Here is a 14,606-nt window from a genome sequence, read left to right as displayed (position 1 = left end):
CCCATGGACTGTGGCCCACCAGGCTCCTCTGTCCATGGGATTTCCCAGGTGAGAACACTGGAGCGGGCTGCCTTCTGCAGGGGATCTTCCCCACCAAGGGATTGAACCCGTGTCTCCTGCTTGGCAGATGGATTCTTTACCACTGAACCATGTGGGTAAATAAACTTTTAAACAGGCTACTTTTAGAAAAGCTTTAAGTTCACAGAAAAGTGTGCAATAAATACTGACAGTTCACAAATACCCACTCTGTATCCCTCTCAATTTCCCAGTTTTCTGACATCTTGCATTTGTGTGGTGTATTTGCTAAAACTAATGACCAAAATTGACACATGTTTAATAAAGGACATAATTTTCAATTTTGTTATATAGTTTTATGAGTTTTGACACAGCACATTGTATCATTTATCTGCCATCACAAATTACTAAACATAATTATTTCCCTTCCCTAAAATTGGTCTGGGCTCTACTATTCACGCCATTATTCTCCTTTGGAATTCCTAGAAACCACTATATATTTCTGCTTCCAAAGTGTTTTCCTTTTCAAGAAAGGAAATTCATAATTCATGCATATGGTATAAATACTTCTTTCTCAAGTCTAAATAATTTTTGGTTTCTCCCATGTATTGCTAAAATCTACTAATATTTTGAAATTCACTAATATATGCTTTTGAACTGCAGTGGTGTTGAAGACTCTTGAAAGTCCCTTGGACTGCAAGGAGATCCAACCAGTCCATCCTCAAGTAAATCAGTCCTGAATATTCTTTGGAAGGACTAATGCTGAAGCTGAAACTCCAATACTCTGGCCACCTGATGTAAAGGGCTGACTTATTTGAAAAGACCCTGACGCTGGGATGCGGGGAGCCGGCCTGCTCAAGGCCCAAAAAGGCCCTGGGAAAGCCTTGAAAGAGGCCATTCCCTGTCCCGCCACCCCTTGATTAAGTAGTAAAACATTTGCCGGGTCTCCTTTGTTCTTGCTTGAGAAAAACATAGTAGTGACCTTCACTTAGTAGTTTATCTTGGAATGCCAAAAACAAGATGTAAGCTTCTGCAATCACTTAAAACAAAGAATTGTATTGATGTGACAAACACCAGAGGGCATTTTTATGAACTATGTTTTCTGCTTGTACTAGTATAAAGGTAGCTGCTTTGCTCAATACAATCACTGACTTGCCTCAAGAGCATTTCAGTCCTCTCGACCCCATTCTTTACTATCGGATTTTTTCTCAGGCTTCCGTGCTGTTGCGATTGCGACTTGTTCTCTTTGGCGGCTGGTCCCGGCACTGGGAAAGATTGAGGGCAGGAGGAGAAGGGGACGACAGAGGATGAGATGGTTAGATGGCATCACTGACTCAGTGCTCAGTTCAACAGAATCTTGTGTACCTCTTGGTGGAAGCATTTCTCTCTTTGTAACTAAAGCCTCTAAGCAAACAGAACATAAGTTAATAGGAACAGGAAGCACAAATTTTGCTAATAGTTAACTGCAGTGAGTAGTAGAGATTGTTACTTCCATTTTCAACCTTTGTGATTTCGGAAGCAAGGAGTTTCATGTTTTTTGCCCATTCAAGCAAGTGTGTATATATACCTCTTCCTCAAATTTTCTTGTCACCAGTCTTGCAACTATATCCCTTGCCCCCACAAGCCTCTGACCATTCAGACAAATCTTTGACCAAAACTATGAATGAGTATATGTTGTACATTTGTACATTTCTCCTTCCAAGTAAAGTATTCAACTAGATGCACCCCTTGAAATGCACCCATTGTGACGGTTTCCCTTCACTACTGAGCTTCAGGCATTTTCAGGATGAGGTTGCCTTTCTGCAGCTTCCAATCTTGGAGATCATTCCCTTTAGAAGCCTGAAGTCTTACATTCCTCAGTCAGTTGACCCCATGAATCCATAGGTGCAGGCAGGAGGAGAGAAGGGAATGCAGTGGGAGTGGGGACCATGAGCATTTTTGCCACTTCTCTCTGGAACTTTGCCTTCAGGTCCTACTTGGACCAGATCATGTATGTATCACTTCATGTGATGATGGAGTACTGCTGTGCACACCCCACTTTATGACTTTGATGGGTTAGATAATACCAAGTGCATGACAGAAACTTAGGTTGCATAGTGACTTGGTGGCCCTCGATGAAGCATTCAGTTTCCTTTAAGAACCACTAGCAGGCTACAAGCTTTTTCATAAAAAGGGGAGTGGTTATCTTTCGAGGATGGCAAGACTTTTTTCCCCAAATCCTAAGTGTCTCACTGAAACTCACAAATGGAGGGCAGACATTTCCAACATTCTTATCTGCCACTGACACATCAAGCACCATAGATCTACTGGATCATTTGTCCTAAGTAGAACAGAAGCTTATGCGATGGCCCAAACTTTTGCAGAATCTTTTCTATTTCGGGCACCCACTTCAAGCTATCAGCTTTTTGAATAATTCATAAATCAGCCAGATTAATACTCCAAAATGAAAGATATGTTCACTCCCAAATCCAATGAGGCCCCAGGGACACTATGCATCATCTTTGGTTATAGGAGAAGCCAGATAGAACAAATGATCCTTCAGAATCTTAAAAGGGATAGCTTGATATGCCCTATGCTACTGGGACCCTAGAAATTTCATTGAGTTTGAGTCTCCTAATTTTAGCTGAACTTGTATTGCCCTGTAACACAGGAAATATTTTACCAAACCTCTAAAGCAATTTCTATTGAGTTCTGCCCCAAGGCCACAGGTGCGAGGCCTTGCACCAAGGCCACAGAAGCACAGCCCAGAACTGAGGTCACCTCCGAAGCTGGTTGAGCCCCATTGTAACTGTTGCTGAAAGCCCCCCTGATCAACACCAGCAGGCTTCCTGACCTCAGATTAGGCAAAAATGCCCACCCCAATAGCCACCCTGTAGCACCCAAACCAATCACCTAATGGCAACTTTTCAGCAGGAATTTGCTTTGCCTGGAGGCTGTAAAAACTGGCTACTAACCCATGAAAACTCTCGACTTTCTCTGGTCTGTCAGGAGATTGGCCCACTGCATTTGCAGTGCCTTCCTTATCTCTGCTTCATGCTCTTAATAAACTCACTCCCTTCTGAAATGATCTGTGTCTAGAAATTCTTTTCCAACCTGTCTTCCAATTACCTCAACAGTTACTCCTTCTTGATCAGTAGGTCCAATTAGCATGATGTCATCAGTATAATGAACCAATGTGATATCTTGTAGAATATGACACCCAAGATCCCTATAAACTATATTATAACACAATTCTGGTGAGAACTGATGCATTCCTGATGTAGGACCATGGAGGTTTACTGCTGGCCTTTCAAGCTGAAATCTAAATGCTTCTGGTAGTTCTTATTGACAGAGACATAAAAGCAGAAGTTTAGCTACATACTAGGTACCAGCAGTTCTGATAATTTACTTTTGGGATGAACCTGCATCTGATACAGAAGCTGGCTAACCTTAGAGTTATCCACTCACTCTCCAAGATCCATCTGTCTTCGGCAACAGGCAAAATGAGAGAGTTGAAATTGTATGTTGTGGAAATCACTACCCTGCATCTTCCAAGGTTTGACATTGGCAATAATCTCTACAATCCCTCCAGAGGTGTGATTCAGCTTTGTTTTACTGTTTTCCTGGGTAGGACAGTAGCAGTGTCTTACTCTGGCTTTTCCTGACATAATGTCTCTTACTTCACAGGTCAGCCAAACAATTCTGCCAGTTGCTAAGAATATCTATTCCAATCATGCATTCTGGAGTTGAGGAAATGACCATGGCATGGGTTCCATGATCACTGGGCCCACTGTAAACAGACCTGAGCTAAAATTCCGCTGATCACCAGACCTCCATATACTCTTACTCTGATTGAGGGACTACAGTATTGCTTTGGATCTCTTGGAATAAGTTTCAGGTCAAAGCCAGTGTTCTGAAAGATCTGATTATTTGCTTTTCCACAGTGCATAGTTAACCTGATAAAAGATTGGAGGTCCAAATCTGAGGGAAAGATATGTTATAAAATTTTAGCAAGGTACCAAAGTCCTTCTTCAAGGGTATTGAATCCCCCATTTTGTTCATAGCATTCTGAATCTGCAAACTGGCTCAAGTCAAGTCTGGGAATTGATTTTGATGACATGAATTTCTCTTTTAATGACTTGAGCTAGATATTTGTTTATGTAATATAGAACTTTTCTGCTGACACAGTTCAACTGAGAACTGAGAAAGGGTCCTCTCTATTTCACTCTAGGACCACCATGATCAGCTGGACAACACTATAAGTCCTCTTCTGCTGATTATTCTGATTGTCATTTTGACTCTATCTTTTGCTTTGCTTCAGAGGTTCCTTTAAAGAATTCAAGATGTAGTCCACAGGTTGGTAGCAAACACCAGTTTATCAAGTATTTAAGCTGATACCATTCAAGGATCAAAGTGAAAGGAAAGAAGTGAATTTGAAATAGCACATAGTAAATGAATCTCAACAGTCAGGGGTAAAGCACCTTCATCTGGCTCTTAGCAGCTGTTAAGTCCAGTAATCAGCACGCCTGAGTCCCAGAGAGACCGCCATCCATGCATCCATGCATGGAGGCGACCTCACCATGAGTCTGGGAGCCCACCATTTTATATTTTACAAAGTTCTTTGTTCACAAAGGGATTTGAGGAGTTTGTGCACGAGAGAAGTGGAAAACAACCTGGTCCCCCCCGATTGGCCAGATCAAAGGAGGAAAACAGGGTATTCCCCAAACCCTTACTCTTCCTTATCTTTATCTACTCTTCAAGTTTTCCCCCTTTCTTGGTTAATGTTTTCATGATCCCATTCTTCACTGTGTTTTAAGTACATAAGTTGTTTATATAAAAGTAAAGTTTAAGTACACAAGTTGTCTGGGGACAAGCGATGAACACAGTACATCAGGCCACCATCTGGTGCATGCATCATCAAAACGGCAATCAAATGGGGAGTAATATTGAATTATTAACAATAGCACTACACTCTACTGCCCATTACAGAAACTAAGCCTACCTTGCCATTGGGGTTGAGTGCCACTACTTGGCTCCTGTTCCCCAGGATCAAATCACTTGTAACACATTTGAATTTGCAAACCAGAAACCAGAGGGCTGGCATATAGATAGAGCCATCTCAGAGCTTCTCAAGGATGCCAAACACCCCCCTTCAAATTTACTTTCACAGTTGTGATGAAAGTTTTGTGCTCTGTACCTTTCCAGGGAGGTTGAGTGGATCTTCAATAATGAATTTGCTTATGTTACAGTCTATTTCTGTTGATTAACCAGGAATGAATTAATCCTCTGTATTAAACCAAAGCAGTTGGAGTATTTCTAAGCTGCTCACTGTGGGTTACCATTTGGTTCATATCTTAGACACCAAAAGAAAAACCTGTGAAAGCCTTTCTTACCTCTTCCAGTTGCTACATTAAATGCAGGATCTCTGCTTCGTGGAGGTTTCCCTGGTGGCTAAGTCAGCAAAGAATCTGCCTGCAATTCAAGAGATCGTCTGCAGTGCAGAAGACCTGGGTTCCATCCCTGAGAGGGGAAGGTCCCCTGAAGAAGGAAATGGCAACCCACTCCAGTATTCTTGCCTGGGAAATCCCACTGACAGAGGAGCCTACTGGTCTACAGTTCATGGGGTCGCAAATACTCGGACACAACTTAGCGACTAAACTATCACCACTGCCTGGTGAGTCCATATCAGTAAATCAGGCTTATCAAAGTTAGTGACTTTCTAATTTTATCCATTCCCAAATACATTTCCTGGATTTATAATACAAATTATTAGAGCCTTTCTTACTTGCCCCAGCTGTAATATTGAATATAAATCCTGGTGTGCAATGCTACATGCTGCTTTATATTTTATGTGAGTTTTTCATCTTCTCTTATATTTACAGATTTATTCAGTGTCTGCTGGGAGAGATTGAAGGTGAGAGGAGAAGGGGACGACAGAGGATGAGATGGTTGGATGGCATCACCAACCCAATGGACATGAGTATGAGCAAACTCCAGGAGTTGGTGATGGACAGGGAGGCCTGGCGTGCTGCAGTCCATGGGGTCACAAAGAGTCAGACATGACTGAGAGACTGAACTGAACTGATTCAGTATTTATCATAAACCAGATGTTGTGCTACTTGCAGAAACTATTGTTAGCAAGTAGGTAAGTATTACAGAGAGTATGACATTTAATTTATTTAATAAAGCAAAATTTCTGTCTGACATTAAACTATACTTTTACTTGAATCATCACTCTTTTTGACGGATTATCAGCATAAGATCATGACATAAGCAAAGCAAAATGATTCTGAAAGCAACAAGAAAATTTGGAAATATGGTGTAATATAACTTACGTACCCCTTAGAGGTTAAATGGCCTATTAGTTCGAACCCCTAAACTAGTTATATACCATATATAAAATTATATATGTGTGTGTGTTTCAGCACAGTGCCTGTCTCAAAAATGGAAGCAATAAAATAGTCATGTGTCCTTTCTGTTATCATTGCCTGGCAACACAGCTCAGCAGCTGAGAACATAATCTGAGAAGTCAGCTAAATACAGCTAAATAATCTTCAATATTTCTGTTTGAGAATTTTCCTCTTTTTGTTTGCTTTCCCACCTATAAAATGAGGGTAGTAGCCATGTCAACTTCATTGGATTGTTACAGAGATTACTGATAAATATGAGGGGGTTTTTTTGTTGTTTTTTTACTTTATTTTATTAGAATGAGTTTATTGATCCACATACACTGATGAAACTAGAAAACCTAAGCGCCAACCTGGTAGAATGTCCCAAACATGAAAAAGTAGTCCCCTGCTAAGTTTTTCCTGACTTTTCTTGTACCCATTTCTTCTCCCCACTGCAGGATCTATGATGTATACTGGCTATTTATTTTCCTGTTATCTCACAGGTATTCTCTGCTGGAAGCATCAGCAATGTCCGTTTGGCCTTTGCATTAGTAGAATCAACGCTGGGCTTCCTGTACATTTTATCTATCCATCATCTGAAATCACTTTTCTATTACACAAATTCCTAATGGCATTTTTCATCTGGGCATTTCTTAAGGTATAGATTAAAGGATTTAACATGGGAGTTATCATGGTGTAAAACACAGTAACTGCTTTATCAATCAGAAGAGTAGTTGCTGGTCTCAGGTACACAAAAATGCAGGGCACAAGGAATATGATGACGGCTGTGATGTGGGAGACACAGGTGGAGAGGGCCTTGCGCCTCGCCTCCCAACTGTGTGTCCTTAGGGAGCACGCGATGACCACGTAGGAGCCCAACAAGAGGAGGAAGTTTGACAGACAGAGGAAGCCGCTGTTGGCAGCAACAAAGAGCCCTGGAGTGTGGCTGTCTGCGCAGGCACGGTTCGGCACAGGGGTCAGGTCACACAGAAAGTGGTCTATGACTTCAGGGCCGCAGAAGGGAAACCGGAAGATGAAGAGGATCCGAATGGCGGCATGAAGAACGCTTCCCGCCCACACCACTCCAGTCAGCAGCCAACACACCCGCCCGTTCATCATGGTTGTGTAGTGCAACGGCTTGCAGATGGCCACACAGCGGTCATAGGCCATCACAGTGAGCAGGATGATGTCAGCACCTCCAAACAAATGTTCCCCAAAGATCTGAGTCATGCATTCATTGAAAGGGCTGGTTTTTGTTTCATGGAGGGAATCTACAATCAATTTCGGGTTATTGACAGAGGAGTAACAAGCATCAATAAAAGAGAGATGAGCCAGGAAGAAGTACACTGGGGACCCCGATAATGGGCTGACTGTGATGGTGACCAAGGTGAGCACATTCCCTACCATAGAGACAATGTAGATGACCAGAAACACAGCAAATATGACTTTCTGCATCTTTGGATTCTGTGTGAGTCCCATATTCTCCATGTATATTATATTATGGTTAATTACATAACCTGAAAAAAATACATTGTATTAGCTCAATCTTGAATTTATTATCCTTTCCATGTAATAAATGACAAATTCTATTGAGTTCTGAATTCTGAAGAGTATTTTTTTTTCTTTTGATAAAGGAAGAAAATATTTCTGATCTCTTGAAGTTAACTCAAATCCTCTCCTAGGATGTGTTTATAGTTGGAGACATGAGGAGCCCATGCACACACAGCAGTAGACCATCTGTGCTCATTTGATCATTTGAGTTGACCCAGAGCCTACTGTGAATCATCAGGTCTTACACAAGCAAAGCTTCCCAGGTGGTTCAGTGAGAAAGAATTTGCCAGAGGATGCAAGAAAAACAGGAGAGGCAGCTTCGATCCCTGGGTTAGAAAGATTCCCTGGAAAAGAGAATGACAACACACTCCATTTCTTGCTTGGAAAATCCCATGGACAGAGCAGTCTGATGGTCTACAGTCCATGGGGTCATAAAGAGTTGGACATGACTGAGTAAGCATGTAGTAGTAGCTAAGCCCAAGAGGTTGAAAAGGGATGTAAAAGTTATGAATGACTGATGGATTTTCTCGCTACTCTTCGGAAATGGGAAACCATGTAAGGGAATTAAGAATGTGAGTATAAGGATGAATAGAGATTTGAAAAACAGGGAATGTTGCATAAAATTCCAGTAAAGATATTTGTGTGATATTTATGATAGGAGGATGCAAGACTGAAAGGAATACAAGAATCAGACTATATATGAGTTTACACAAATTGTAGCAGAGCATTGGTATGGGAAAGTAATGAAAAGATACAGGAGTGACAGTAACAAAATTAACATCTGTCTTATAAATTTCCCTAATCCAATCTTTTATAGATATACCTTTAACAATAGATTACTATATTCATGGCATGGTTGAGTGCATGCTAAGTCGCCTCAGTCGTGTCTGACTCTTTGCGACCCATAGACTATAACCCAACAGGCTCCCTTCTTCATGGGACTTTCCAGGCAAGAATACTGAAGTGACTTGCCATTTCCTTCTCCAGGCAATCGCCCTGACCCAGCGATCAAACCCAGGTCTCATGTCTCCTGCTTTGGCATGTGGGTTCTTTGCCACTAGTGCTACTTCATACCGTGCAGTGATAGAAAAAAAGTGGACATGCCAAGTAAACAGAGATCAATGCAAATTTAAGCTTAAAGCCTCAGCCTAAGATGTGTGGCTGTTAATACTGGTGGGCGGGCCCATCTGGGCAGTGACCACTGGGGACGGCTGGGAGGAAATGGATTCTCAACCTTGCCAATGAGATTTTCAGGCTGGCAAAGCTTCCTGGGCCCTCCACGTAATGGCTTACCTTTGCTCTAACAACCCCATTTCTAGGAGTTTATCCTGAGGAAGCAGATAAAGGAACAAACACCTGTGTGCAAAGATGCTGGCTGTAGAGCTATTTACAAGATCAGCAAATGTCCCATCATGAGCACTGGATTAAATGGCTCACAGAATAGGAGGCAGCTATCAAAATGATGAACACAGACAGATAGACCAGACAGACAACAGGAAAAGGATGAGGCAGAAATACACACACACACTGTTCAGTAACACTCAACAAATCAGCTGTACCTTTTGACCCACTGCAGTTTCAAAAAACACATTCATGCATACAAACCATCTAGAAAAATGCACATCCAGTCATTAACTGCAGTTCACTATTTCTGGAGAGAATGATGGGGGAGTTGGGGAGGGGTCAAAAAAAAAAGGACGGTTCCTTTCCAACAAGTACACTTCTGGACTGTTAGTATATGAAGTCGCAAATAATCAGAGGCACACACAAATAATGTGTGATATTAGTAAACTGCTAAGAAAAAGTGTTTGCAAATGGTGCACAAATAAATATGTACATTAGGAATGGACCATTCAGCTTTCAAACACAGAGCTGCCTGTGAGGAGTCATCCATGTAGAGAAGTGATCTGGGATAAATCTATATGAATGGCATCATTCCATTCATATAGCAGAAATAATCATAGCACACAATAGCAATAATTATGTCATTAACTTAATTTGACAGGTGAAAAAATTGAATCTCATCAAGATTAAGAAATTTGTAAGACCCAATTCTCTAACCTACATTTATTTTGCCATCATATATCTTTTTTAATAATTAAGACTAATCATGACATTGGAAACAAAATTTAAATACACCTCACACACAAAAATATATCAACATGATTATTAATTGATACAAACAATGACTTGTTTAGTCCAAACATGGATATGTAGAACTCTTCTTTGGAGGAACTGCTATGCATAATATGGGTCTCTTTGGCTTCTTTAAAATTGGAGATGACTGTTCCTCAGTTTAATGTAGGGTTATTTTTTTTTTCTGTATTATTGCCATAAAAGTCAATTCTTCCTAATCCTCTGTGAGAAATAGTCATAAAAATAGGTAAAGTTCCTCTGTGTGTCTTCAGCAGTGTGCTGGATACGTTTATATTCACATAACAGCCTGTGAGGGGGATTAGTCTTCTCACTGATATTAGAAGAAATGAGAATATAAGGTTGCAAGAAATGCACCCAGATCAAGAAGCTGCAGGTGGGAAAAGGCAAGATTCTAATCTGGGTTTCTAATTCCCAAACTAAGATGCTCAGTCACTGAGATCGTCATTTTCAACATTTTGCAGAAGAATGAGGTGAATTCTTTCTTTTACAATTAAAAATAAATTTTAAAATTTAATTCTTTAAAATTGCTATTGTTTTTGAAAAGTGTTAAAACATAATTACTATATACGTAAACTCATATCAATGGACATGAGTCTGAGCAAGCTCCAGGAGATGGTGAAGGACAGGGAAGCCTGGCATGCTGCAGTCCATGGGGTGGCAAAGAGTCGGACACAAGTGAGAAACTGAACAACAATATGGATAAATAACAATCTTTACTAAGCATCACCACTATTGAAGAACTTACCTTCTGGTCTTAGATGATATTAATGATATTTGAGGGTGTTCAGAATTAATCCCAACTTCAAACTGACCTCCTCTTAGGATAAGGAACTTTCAATAAGAATGATGTGACACATTCAGAAAGAAGCTATTCAGAGAACTCAATATCAAATCAATATGAGATAAATCATTGTATATGTTTACATATTCCTTCTAGCCTAAAGAGTCAATGAAATTTCACAGAAAACCTGGAACTTGAACTTAGAATAAATTGATATAGAAAACCATGGAGAAATGATCATCCATGGATGGTCTACTCCAAAAGTCAGCAGGCAGAAAATGTGGTGGAAACACCTTCAAATGGATCTTTCAACTCTTGATAAGTCTTTCTCTGGAAATGTAAATAACAAGTAAAGTCATTTTCAGTTGCATGTGTGGCTATTTAACAAGGTTCCAACACAGGTTTAAGGACTTTGTCTTATAGCTGCTCTTTTCTCTCCCAGGAACTAATTACCTGCTTTGATGGAAAGGCTTTTTCTTAGAAGCAGGTATTCTGAAGAGACATGCTTGAGAAACACTCATTCTTGAGTGGGGAGTTGTATTCCCTGCACTTGCAGCTAAAATCGGTGAATCCCCTTCATAGGAGTTTGGTTTTCTAAGAAGGACAAATGCCATGTGAATGACAAGGAGAGCAGCATTCCAGCCTTGGGACCTGCGATGTGGTTAATCTGTGCACTCATGTCAGAGAGAGGACTTCTTTCTTATTATCAGTATCAACGTTCCTGGAAACCCAGTACTGATTTCTCGAGAGCTGGAGCGGTGAGGCCATGAAACTAACGGCAGCCACTTAAAAGTATTGGAATACAAACCTTGTTTTTCACAATCGTTAGAAGGCTATGACTATAGAGAGAAACTCTGAGAAGTTTTTCAATAAGTTACATCTGGGACAGTTGTGACAGACATTATGGAATACTAAGTGACATTACACATCTGGATAGATACATAAAACACAGGAAGTTAGTTCTGATTTCAAAGTTAATTATTTGACATCTCTGCCACTTGGTATCATTTTGGCCCTTGTAGGAAGCATGTAGGAAGCATAAACTATTGAGGTATTAGTTTGATTTCTTGATAACTACTGAAGCTGATAATTTTTAATGTTATAGGCAATTTCTATACCTTTTTTTTTTTTTTTTTAAGACCTCTGTGCAATTTAAAATAGGAGTTCTGGGTTTCTCATCACTAAATTGTAGGTGATTTATATATATATATATATATATATTCTAGATATAGTTCTTCTTTCATATATATGCATCATATATAAAATGAATTTACATATACAATTTTACACATAAATTTATATATAATGTAAAATTTTGTACATGTGAATGTAGATACAACTTTTTCCTACTCTGTGAATTGCCTTTTTATTTTTAAAATGTATGATCTCTAGTGATTAGAAGATTTAAAATATTAGCAATGTTCAACTTTTTAGTTTCTTTATAGTTCTTGATTGTAGTTTTTTACAGAATTTTTATAGGTTTAGCTTTGACTTCTTGATCTATGACTCATTTTGAGCTAATTTTCGTCTATAGCATGAGATAGTGGTTGAGGCTCCTTTCTTTCATATAATGATATCCAATTGATGTGGTATAATTTGTTGAAAAATATATTATTTCTGCTTTAATTACTTTGATATCTTTGTAAAACTTTTCCTCTATTTAAGTCTATTTATGGACTTTCTATTATGTTTCAATGATTTTTATGTTTATTCTTATATCAATACTTCACAACCTTGCTTTTGTTCATTTAGTTGTTTTTATATTTTTATTTTATATTAAAATATAATTGATTAGCAATAATGTGTTAATTGCATTAACAGCAGCAAAGTGATTCAGTTATACCCATACAAGCATCCTTTGTTTCTTAAATTATTTTCCCATTTAGATTATTACAGAATATTAACCAGAGACCCCTGTGCTATACAGTAGGTCTTGATTATCTATTTTAAATATAGCAGCATGTACATGTCAATCCCAAACTCACAGTCTATCCCTCCCCTTCCCCCTTTTTCCCTGGGTTATCGTAATCATGTTCTCTAAGTCTCTGAGTGTTCCTGTTTTATAAATAAGTCTATTTGTATCTTTTCAGATTCTGGCATACAAGCCATATCATATGATATTCGTTTTTCTCTGTCTGACTTACTTCACTTAGTATGATAATCTCAGGTCCAGCCTTGTTGCTGTAACTGGCATATTTCATTCTTTTTAATTGCTGGGTAATATCCCACCGTATATATATACTGTGTCCTGTTTCTCCATTCTCTGTTATGACATTCAAGTTACTTCCAAGCCTTGGCTGTTGTAAACAGCAGTGTGATGAACCTCAGGTGGCATGTAACCTTTTGAACCATGGTTTTCTCCTAATGTGTATCCCGGATGCGTATGCTGGGTCACACAGTATTGAGTTTTCTAAGGAACCTCTATGTTGTTCTCCTTAGCTATTGTATCATTTTACATTCACACCAGCAACGTAGAAGAATTCCTATTTCCCCCTACCCTCTCCAGCATTTATCATTTATAGACGTTTTTAATGATGGCCCTTCTGAAAGCTGTGAGGTGATATCTTATTGCAGCTTCAATTTGCATTTCTTTAATACTTAGTAATATTGAGCATGTTTAATATGCCTGTTGTTCATTTGTATGTTGTCTTTGAAGTATCTAAAACAGGATTATTTACCTTCACTAAAATTGGTTTGAGTGCTACCTATTCATCCCATTAATTCTCCTTTGGAATTTCCAGAAACCGCTATACTTTTTCCTGATTCTAGTTTTTCGTTTTCAAGAAAGGAAATTCATAATTCATATATGTATACATAAATAATTCTTCCTCAAGCATAAATAAGTTCTGACTTATCTCATTCAGCATATTCAATATATTAATATTTTGAAATTCACTAACATCAACTGTCTACACTCTATCTCCAATCCCACATAAATCTATTTATTTTATAATATATATGCTATATTTATAATAGTCCACCATTATTTTTTCAATACCATGATTGGTATGATTCAAGAGAAACCTTAATATTGTCCCCAAATTAGAAGAAATCATACTAGGAGCACAATGTGCACGTGAGCTAAGTCACTTCAGTCATGTGAGGAGCACAGTGTAGATTTTATTTAAAATGTTAAACTGAGAAGAAACTTAACAATTAAAGCCTTCTTAAGACTGAAAAAACTGACCTCAGAATGTTAACTTTCCATCTGAGAAGGAACGATCTGGTTAAACATATGGTAAGAATTTGGAGTGAACAATAAATAATTGAAAGAAAAAAAATGCTAGATTATATACTGTCTCTTACTACATGAAGCTACTGCAGTTATTTGAATCTAGTATTAATCAGGGGGAAAAAGGCTAATTGAAGGGCATTGAATAGATATGATGAAAGAGAAGCTTTTAATAAATGTTGAGAAAACAAAAGACATACTAAGTTGTGTATATAAGAATATAAGGCAAGGTTACATAGGAGCAAACAGTAGACAGCAAGGTGAAGAAGGGTGGGGAACACATTAGATGAAAACCACATGGATATTGATCCCAGGCAAGTGAGAGACATAGAGACGCAGCATCTAAGCTACTGGGCTTTAGAGCCTGCTTATACCTACTGTCCTCTCGTCCTCTACGTAAGACTGACTCAACGCTAATGAGTATATGCCTGCACACATGGTTTCAACCTTAAGGGCAGTGGCTGTCACGCGCGAAGATAGAATTACATGACTTCACAACGAG

At 39.0% G+C, this 14,606-nt stretch overlaps 1 protein-coding gene across 1 annotated transcript; it reads right to left on the bottom strand.

Moving 5' to 3' along the window:
* Positions 1-6,968: 6,968 nt before the first annotated feature.
* On the bottom strand, positions 6,969-7,862 carry LOC133070776 (olfactory receptor 4C46-like). The gene has a single exon (XM_061163205.1). The coding sequence runs from the start codon at positions 7,860-7,862 to the stop codon at positions 6,969-6,971; it is 894 nt and encodes a 297-aa protein (XP_061019188.1).
* Positions 7,863-14,606: the final 6,744 nt, after the last annotated feature.

Source organism: Dama dama, chromosome 1 (assembly GCF_033118175.1).
Source record: "Dama dama isolate Ldn47 chromosome 1, ASM3311817v1, whole genome shotgun sequence".
Classification (NCBI taxonomy): domain Eukaryota; kingdom Metazoa; phylum Chordata; class Mammalia; order Artiodactyla; family Cervidae; genus Dama; species Dama dama.
This window is presented reverse-complemented; position numbering and strand designations above follow the sequence as displayed.